General features: G+C 64.2%; 1 protein-coding gene across 1 annotated transcript; it reads right to left on the reverse strand.

Moving 5' to 3' along the window:
- Window positions 1-40: 40 nt before the first annotated feature.
- On the reverse strand, window positions 41-7,611 carry PALM3 (paralemmin 3). Its single transcript, XM_062178480.1, has 8 exons — window positions 7,378-7,611; window positions 5,697-5,745; window positions 4,818-4,898; window positions 4,075-4,211; window positions 3,821-3,905; window positions 2,017-2,062; window positions 1,177-1,910; window positions 41-684 (listed from the first exon to the last, which is right to left on the reverse strand). The coding sequence occupies exons 1-8, from the start codon at window positions 7,416-7,418 to the stop codon at window positions 232-234; spliced, it is 1,626 nt and encodes a 541-aa protein (XP_062034464.1). The 5' UTR covers window positions 7,419-7,611; the 3' UTR covers window positions 41-231.
- Window positions 7,612-9,029: the final 1,418 nt, after the last annotated feature.

The raw sequence follows: 9,029 nt of genomic DNA on the forward strand, positions 1-9,029 counted from the left end.
CCGCACACACGTTCAAGTTCCCCCAAGCGCTGGAAGGTTTTCAAGTATAAAGGTTTCGTCACAGACGGGACCAGGGTCACAGGCAGTGGGCGAGGGGTCTGGAAGCCCAGGTGTGGGTGGACGTGCCGGCCCGTCCCGTGGCGCCCTTGTCTGTGCCCGGGGCCCCTCTGCCGGATGCCAAGAGGCCGAGGTAGCTGTGAGAGGAGCTGGCGCGGGTGCAGGGGTGCGGGCTCACATCACGGAGCAGCACTGGCAAGTCTTCTGCTTCGGGCCGCTCGCTCCCTCACCCTCACGGCGGGCAGGTGGCTCGGGCTGCCTGGCAGGTGCGTAGGTGGGCACAGGGCGGGTGCTGGGCCCTTCCCGGGGAAGCAGTGGCTGGCGCTCGGCGGGCTGCTCGGGGGCTGGGGTCTCTGTCAGGAGGGCCGTGGGGTCCCCCGCAGAGGCCGGGCCCTCAGCAGCGCTTGGCAGCGGCTTGGCGGCCTCCTCCTCCTCCAGGGAGCTCTCCTGCCTCTCCTGCGGCTGCTGGCCTGGCTCCTCCTCGCCCTGGAGGGGGGCCCCGGCCTCTCTCACCTCCTCTGCCTGGGCCTTGCTTCCTGCCCTGGCACCTCTCTGGTCAGGATTCAGATCCACCTCAGCCCCTTGGGTCTTCTCCCCTCCACTCCTCCCCGCCCCCAGTGGCTCCTCCCCTCCTGTCCCCGCCCCCAGTGGCTCCTCCCCTCCTTCTGTCCCCGCCCCCACCGGCTCCTCCCTTGATTCTGTCTCTGCCCCCACCGGCTCCTCCCCTCCTTCTGTCCCCGCCCCCAGAGGCTCCTCCCTTGCTTCTGTTCCAGTCCCCACTGGCCCCTCCCCTCCTTCAATCCCCACCCCCAGAGGCTCCTCCCCTCCTGTCTCTGCCCCTGGAAGATCCTCCCCTCCTTCTATCTCTTCCCCCAGAGGCTCCTCCCCTGCTCCTATCCCCACCCCCAGAGGCTCCTCCCCTCCTGTTCCCGCCCCCAGAGGCTCCTCCCCTCCTGTCCCCACCCCCTGAGGCTCCTCCCCTCTTTCTATCCCCGCCCCCAGAGGCTCCTTCCCTCCTATCCCCACCCTTGGAGGCTCCTCCCCTCCTGTCCCCACCCCCTGGGGCTCCTCCCCTCCTGTCCCCGCCCCCAGAAGCTCCTCCCCTCCCTCAGTCTCCGCCCCCTGCAGCTGCTCCCCGCTTCCTGACCTGCGTGGCTCCAGTAGTCCCTCCACTCCGGTCCCCTCGGTCCCCGGCCTGTCCCGGCTGCCTTCCCGCTCCGCCCGCCGCCTCTCCACCGCCCAAGAGTCTTCCCCGCCTTCCCTGTGGGCGCCTGCGCCCGCGGGCCCCTCCAGCCCCTCGACCTGCAGCTCCTCCCACTCCTCGCTCAGCGTTACTCGCTCCACCCAGATGAAGGACCCCTCCTCGCCCGTGGAGTCCCGGTGCCCCTCACCCTCTGCGCTGCTGCCCCTGGGGGCCCCTGCCCCCTCCACTCCTTCCTGGAGCCGCAGGGAGGCCTCGGGGTCGCTGCCGCCCACGCCCTCCCACACCACCTCCACCGCGCCCCGGTCCGCCCGCGCCCAGGCCGGCAGCTCCGGGCTGCAGGGCCCCGGCCGGTCGGCCATGGCTTCCAGCACCACCTGCTCCACCTTCGCCTCCAGCTCCGGGCCCGTGGCCCCCGTGGCACTGTCCTCCGTGGCCCTCAGCCCCTCCCACACCACCCTCACCACACCTTCCCCATTGGGCTCAACTCCAGTGCCCTTGGCAGGTGCCTCCAGGCTGGGGCTCCGGCAGGGGCCGTTGGCTTCCGGGACCCCGGCAGCATCCTCCCTGGGCTCCAAGGAGGCCGGAGCGTCTGGGGACACGGCCAGGGGTCCCCCGGGCAGCGAAGCTCTCCTGTCCACGACAGCTTGGCCTGGGGGATTCAGGAGAGGAAGGGAAAAGGAGGAGATGGGGTGAGGAGGGACCCCAAGGACCCCAGCCTCACCTGGTCCACCTGCTCTGGGGCTTCCGACGCTCACCTGCAAGGCCTGTGTCCATGGGGGGCTGGGAGAGAGGTCGGTGATCCTGTGTGGATGACAGAGCCATGATCAGGGTCGCCCTGGTGCCCCGTATCACCCCCGCACCATGGCGCCCCGTGACCTGCAAGGCTCAAGGTCCCCCTGGCACCTCAGCCCTCTCCTCACCCGCCTGAGCTCACCTTGCACACAGTAGGTGCTTAAGCAGTGCTGAGTTCGTGCAGCAGCCACTGAGGTCACAGTGGACAAGGGAGCCTGAGCCTTTTGCTGTTGGAACCCATATCCCAGAGCGGAAGGGCAAGGCACCCACGCGTTCACGCGAACTCACAGGAGCGAGTGGGGGAGAGGAGGACACCGCAGAGGGAAGGGGCTGGGGGTGGCCTGGAGGTCAGTTTATTGACTTATTTTTTATATATTTGAAAGGCAGGGAGACTGAGAGAGAGAGAGAGTCTTCCATCTGCTGGGTCACTCCCCAAATGTCCACAACAGCCAGGGCTGGGTTTGGCCAAAGCCGGGAGCCTGGAGCTCCACCCGGGTCTCCCACGTGGCTGGCAGGGGCCTAGGGACTTGCACCTGCAGCCTCCCAGGGTGCACAGCAGCAGGAAGCTGGAATCAGAAGCGGAGCTGGGACTTGAGCCCTGCCACATGGGATGCCGATGTCTTAGTAAAGATGCGTGCCCCGTGTACCTCCTTTAAGATAAGATACAGGAAGGCTTCCTGGAGGAGGTGGCACAGAGGAGCCAGCCAGGACTTAAGAGGTGGGGAAAACAGCAAGTGCAAAGCTCCTGGGGCTGTCTGCAGTAAGCTAGGCCAAGTTCAAGGCATACAGAAGAGGGTCATCATGGCCGGAATGGCGGGAAAGAAGGAGCAAGAAGATGGGCTCAGGGAAGGAAGCTGGGGTCAGCCATGCGGGCTGCCTTGGCCACACCCCCACACACGATGTCATGGTTCCCCTCGTTCGGCAGGCTCTGGGTCTTTGAACAGGCTCTTTCCTCTCGCCTAGTTCCCACCCAGATTCAGCTTATATGCCCCTGCCTCCAGGAAGTCTTCCCAGAATGCCCCAGCTCCCCCAGAACCCCCTCGCAGACCCTGAACACCCCATCCCCTGGTGAACTTCACCTTGACCCATACCTTGCATAGCTCTAGCATAAAACACCCAGGATGCATGGAAACCCCGGCAAGGTCTCTGCGCCCTTGGTGTTACCCAGCAGGCTCTTGGGAGCAAGAGCTAACTGGAGCGAGGTGGCCTGTGGGCAACACTCGCTCCTCACCACAGCCAGGTACGAATGTGGGATGCTTGGACTCCAGAGAGCCAGCTATGGACGTCAGGTGAGGGCGTTTTTGCAAAGCCCCGACATCACAGGGCACGGGGATTTTGTCTTCATAGAGGTGCTACCAAAACAAACCAACAAGCCAGGGCTGACGTGGCACAGACGGTTAAGCCGCCAGCTGCACCACCGGCTTCCCACATGGGCGCCAGTTCGAGTCCCGGCTGCTCCACTTCCCATCCTGCTCTCTGCTATGGCCTGGGAAAGCAGTAGAAGATGGCCCCGGGTCGATGGAGACGTGGGTGGAGCTCCTGACTCCTGGCTTCAGCCTGGTGGGTCCACTCCCAACCACTGGGGCCATTTGAGGAGTGAACCAGCAGATGGAAGACCTTTCTCTCTCTCTGTATTTCTAATAAATAAAATCTTAAAAAAAAAAAAGGTGCATTCGTGAGCTCATGCAGCAGTCCACTTTGCTCATAGGCCCCCTGTGGCCCTGTTGGCCACGCCCATGCCCCGCCCCCACCCCCCAGCCCCCTCACCTGCCGGCGCCAGGTGGGCCTGCCTGAGGGCTTGTGCTGAGCACCGGTGGACGCACTTTGCAGCAGCTGCAGCTCCGACTGGAGTCTGGAAACAGAAGGGGCTGTTGGGAGCCGGGTTCCTGCTTTCCAGGGACCACACCCACCCCACCCCACCCCTCCCCGCCCTGGCTCAAGGCTCGGCTCAACTGGTCTCCTCCCCAGGGAGCAGGTGCCCAGGAGCCCAGCCGCCGGATCAGGGCAGGGCCCCCACTCACGTGAACAAGCTGTCTTCCAGGGTCTGGATGCGGGCCTGAGCCTGGCCCGCTGGCGACTGGGGGTCCTGGGAAGCGGGGTCCTCGGGCCCTTCGGCAGGGGCGCCATCCATAAGCCAGTGGTTACGGAGAGACTGTCTCTGGGCATGGGAAGGGAGCCAGGCTGGGCACCCAGACCCTGGGACCCCCACCCACCCCCAGACTAAGGCACCAGAATCCCCCCCCCCCAGATCTAGACTGGGGTTGGGTCACACACCCACATTGTCCCCTAGCACTGCCAGGTGGAACTGGACAGGACCCACCATCACCAGCCCACAGCCCCTTCCGCTCCCCCTCACCCCGCCCCCGTCACGCACCCAATCTTCACCCCGCTGAGGCCAGGCACCCTCTGGTCCCCAAAGATGACATCACCGTGCCTGCCCTCCCATTCCGGCTCCTCCCTGTCCCAAAGCGGGACCAAGGCTCCCGTCTCCCCACCCACTTCCCCATCCCATCCTCTTCCCAAGGTGGAACCAATGACAAAAGCCCCCTTGACCCCACCGCCCGCCGCCAAGACCGACCTCCAAGCTGGGAGAGACTCCACCCGCCCGGAGCTGAGACCAACGCCCCCCAATTGCCACTGCCAGCCCTGCCTGCACCTTGGACAAAGCAGACCCCGAAGCGGCTGGCGCAGACCCTCCCCTCCACCACCACCCCCTACCCAGGCCAGGCCCGGCCCGGCAGGTGGCCCCCCAGCTGCCCCCAACCTTGAGCCGCTCCACGCGGAGTTTTTCTTCTTCCAGCTCGCGGCGCGCAGCCCGGATCTCCTCCTGCAGGCGCCGCTTCTCCTGCGCACAGACGCCGGGGAGCTGGGGCCGGGCCGGGCGGGGCGGGGCGGGGCGGGGCCTCCCCTCCCCCACCCCTCCCTGCGCCGCGGCGGAGGCTCCCGGGGCTCCCGGGGGCTGCGAGCCCGGAGGGCGGCCCTGCGCGGGGAGGGGGGCGGGTGCTGCGGAGGCGCTGACTCAGCAGCGCGCGGGGTGGGGGGCGGGGCGGGGCGGGGGCGGGGCCTGGATGCTGCGGAGGCCTCGCCCGCGCCCAATAGGGGGTCTGGGGGGTGGTGGGTGGGGCCTGGGCGGGTCCGAGATGGGGGGATTCCAAGAGAGAGCAGGTTCAGAGGTGGTGCTAGCGTGAGGGAGGAGCGGGGCGGGGGGGGGTCTGAATGGGGGTACAGCCTCAGGGATCCAGAAATACGGGGGTACAGAGGTAGGGTCCAAAGAGATGGGAGGGGCCAAGACTAGGGGGTGCAGAGGTGTGGGTGGGGTAGAAAGTAGGGTGCAGAAATGGAGGTGCTCAGCTGAGGTCCAGGTCATCAGGGTGAGGGGCCCGGTAAAGCGAGGGCGAGCCCGAGAGATGGGCGTGCCCGAGAGATGGACGGTCCCCAAGGCCGGGGCTCAGCACCTGGGGGACGCAGGTTCTGGGAGGGCCAGGTGTGCAGCCCCCTGCATTCTGCGGGTGGCGGTGAAGCGAGAGAGGAAGTGGGGGCGCGCCCGGGGCAGGGCCGGAGCCGAGGGCGCAGGGTGGGGGGCCTGGGACGTTGTTGGGAGTCTCAGGGGGCGGGGCCGAGCGCCCCGGAGGGCGTCACTTACGGCGATGACCTCCAGTCGCTGCCTGTAGAGGGAGCTCTCGGCCATGGGCCTGTGGGGAGAGGGCGTGGGGGGGGGCTGCGGTGGGGAAGCCCCCATCGCAGCCCCTCGAACACGGGCCGCCTCTCTCTTGACCCGGAGCTTTGAGTCTTTAATCTGCGATCCCCTCCTCCCCGCTGCACCCTAGCATCCCCGATTTCTGGGATCCCCCTTCCTGGCTGCCCCACGGAGGACAAGCGCTCCCTAACTCACCAGGTAGACCGCACCCCGACCGTCATCCCTGACAGCCTGCCACGGGTCCTTTTTGATCTGTTGGGTGAGCCTCCCAACGTCACGGCCACATCTCCGGCCGGGGCCTCCAGACCTTTCCCTGGCCACACTACGAATGCGTAATGCACCTGCTATCTATAGGGCTGTCAGTGCCTCCTCGGGCTTCCGCCGGGCGCCCACAGCCGCCTCGCCTCCCCGCTGCTGTGTTCAGCTCTGCCAGCCGCCTGCCCCTGGCGCCTTCCACCACCCGGGCGCTCGGCTCCCTTCCACGTTTTAGGTGGTGGAGCTCCTGTGACGGAGCGGGAAGGGAGGCTGGCACCGCTGATCCCATTTCACAGATGGGGAAGTGGAGGCTCCTGCTTGTCCACGAACATGGGCTCAAGATGAGAACCTGAGGCTGTGAGACCTCAAACGCGGGGAACATGCAACCGGGTGGCAGGGAGGGGGGAGAATCTGGAACCCCTTCCTGGACCCCAGAATGTGCAGCCTGGAGATCAGTGATCTGCCCCAGCCAGAATCCTGGATTTCAGTTAGGGCGGGGGGACGGAAGTCCTAGTTTATGGAATGTCCCAAAGAAAGCTCAGACTCCTTGCTTATAAATTTGCCTCCGGGGAGGGGCTGAGGGTCCTCCCAGGGTGCTGTCTCACCCCCAAGATGGAATCTCCCCGGGGCGGGCCTCTTGCTGCAGGTGGGGGTGGGGGCGGGGTGGGGATTGGGTTCCCGTTGCTAGGCAACCAGGTTTGTAGTCGGTGACTAATGCAAGGGGTGGGGGGAGACCCAGAAAGGTGAGGAACAGAATTGGGGGGTCCCTAATTTTGGGTCTGGGGGTGGGGAAGCTCTTGTGCAGAGCTCTTGGCAAATTTCTGGAACGTGTCTAGGCTTGGCGTCCAATGCCCTTGCACTTGGCATGTGGATGGCACCTCTCGATGTTAACTACCAGACCGGTATTGGTGTCACGGGGAGCAGCAGGCGGCCATGTCCCTCAAGCGGGTCACAGGGGTGCTGTGTGACCTCAGGCACCAGCCCCCAACCCTGGACGCTTAAGAGGTGAGTCCAGAGGCTGATAGGGACCCCCCACCCAGGCAATTCTCCACCCCTCCCCCTGCCTCCTAGTAGCCCCACCCCCCACCTCCTCAGCTGGACTTTGGGCTCCCAGCCACTGGCCAACGGAAAATGCCCAAAGCATGGGGCAGGAGCAGGCGACATCTCCCACCCCAGCTCTCCGGGGAAAGAGGGACACAGAGGTCCCTATGGGACTGGCTGGCTGCCACCCACTCCGCTTCCCCTGGCTGCTGGGGACAAGTTAGATAGTGCTCTTGGTTCCCAGACAAGGCCTTTGTCCAGCCGTCCAGCCGTGAGCCCCTCCCAGGTCCTGCCCACCGGCTCCCCAACCCCACGACCCCGAGACACTTACATGAGCGTGGCCAGAGACCACAGCTGGCTCTGTAGGGCCATCTCTGCCCAGAACCCCACTTGGGGGTCTCTCCAAGTTCAGTGCCCTCCACCTGCTGGGCTGAAAGGTGCCCGGTGGGGGTAGCCGGGGCTTAGCGAGCAGGACCTGGGGGGGCTGCCTTCTGGCACTGGGAGAGCTGGTCTAGCTGGTTTGGGCTAGGAGGAGGCGGGAGGCACGAGGTGGCCGGTGGCGGCAGCAAGGGGGGCTGGGGGCTGGCGGGCAGTTCTGGGAGGCACTATCAGCTGTCTTGATAAATTATTTACTAGCCTCTGGCCTCTCGCTGCCTCCCTCTGCTGCCTCCTGGCAAACAGGGGCATGGGGCTGCTCTCCGCCCCTCCAGGGTCACCTTGGTGGTGGGGGGGGTGCGGGGGCACCCTGGCCAGCTGCTGTTGCAGAGCGAGAGACCTCTGATCCCCAGAAACATCATCACCATGGAAACCAGGAGGTGGAGGAGGCGTGGGCCCTGGGTAACTGGGCGTCTGGGTCTCAATTCTCCCATCTGTGAAATGGGAGAATCTGATCCCCGTGACCTCTGGGACTCCGGATACCCCTTGAAATGCTATCACAGTTAGGGGTGGGGGACAGAATGATCTAGAAAACTTCCCACCCAAATCTAGATGGCCCCGGTCGACAGCGCTGTCTTGTTCTTTTTTTTTTTTTTTTTCTTACAATTTTCTTTTTTTTTTTTTTTAGTAGTTTTTGAAAATTCATTTGATGGTTTATTTATCTTATTTATTTGGAAGGCAAGGTTACAGAGAGGGGGAGACACACACATTTGCTGGTTCACTCCCCTGACGGCTGCAATGGTGGATAGCCCGGTGGGGGTGGGGGGTGGGGGTGGGAGTGGGCCAGACTGAGGCCAGGAGCCAGGAGCTCCATCCGGGTCTCCCACATGGGTAGCAGGGACCCAAGTACTTGGGCCATCTCTGCTGCCTCCAAGGGTGTGTGCCTGCAGGAAGCTGGGATCAGGAGTCAGAGGGGGGACTCCAGGGCAGGTGCTCAGAGATGGGATTTGGGGCCTCCCTACACCTGTTCTTAAAGGGCCAGCAGCATCTTTCCGAGCAGATTGTCCAGAGGAGTAGCTGGTTGAGCTGCCACTTGTGACACGCACATCCCATATGCAAGCACTGGTTTGCAAGCACTGGTTTGAGTCCCAGCTGCTCCACTTCTGATCCAGCTCTCTGCTAATGCTGCATGGGAAAGCAGCAGTGGAAGATGGCCCAAGTGCTTGGGTGCCCGCTACCCATGTGGGAGACCCAGATGGAGTTCCAGGTTCCTGGCTTCTGCCTGGCCCAAGCTCTGGCTGTGTGGGCATTTGGAGAGTGAACCAGAGGATGGGAGATCTCTCTCTGTCTTTGTCTCTGTCTCTCCCTATCTCTATCTTTCTGCCTGTCAAATAAATAGATAAATAAATCTTTTTTTTTTTAAATTTTTGACAGGCAGAGTGGACAGTGAGAGAGAGACAGAGAGAAAGGTCTTCCTTTTGCCATTGGTTCACCCTCCAATGGCCGCCGCGGTAGGCGTGCTGCGGCCGGCGCACCGCGCTGATCCGATGGCAGGAGCCAGGTGCTTCTCCTGGTCTCCCATGGGGTGCAGGACCCAAGCACTTGGGC

Source organism: Lepus europaeus, chromosome 20 (assembly GCF_033115175.1).
Source record: "Lepus europaeus isolate LE1 chromosome 20, mLepTim1.pri, whole genome shotgun sequence".
Classification (NCBI taxonomy): Eukaryota; Metazoa; Chordata; class Mammalia; order Lagomorpha; family Leporidae; genus Lepus; species Lepus europaeus.

Coding starts and splice junctions, on each gene's coding strand:
- PALM3 (XM_062178480.1), bottom strand. CDS start 7,418: ATGGCCCTACAGAGCCAGCTGTGGTCTCTGGCCACGCTCAT. Junction 4,899..5,696: donor AGCGACTGGAGGTCATCGCC/GTAAGTGACGCC, acceptor GTCTGTGCGCAG/GAGAAGCGGCGCCTGCAGGA. Junction 1,911..2,016: donor CATGGACACAGGCCTTGCAG/GTGAGCGTCGGA, acceptor TGAATCCCCCAG/GCCAAGCTGTCGTGGACAGG.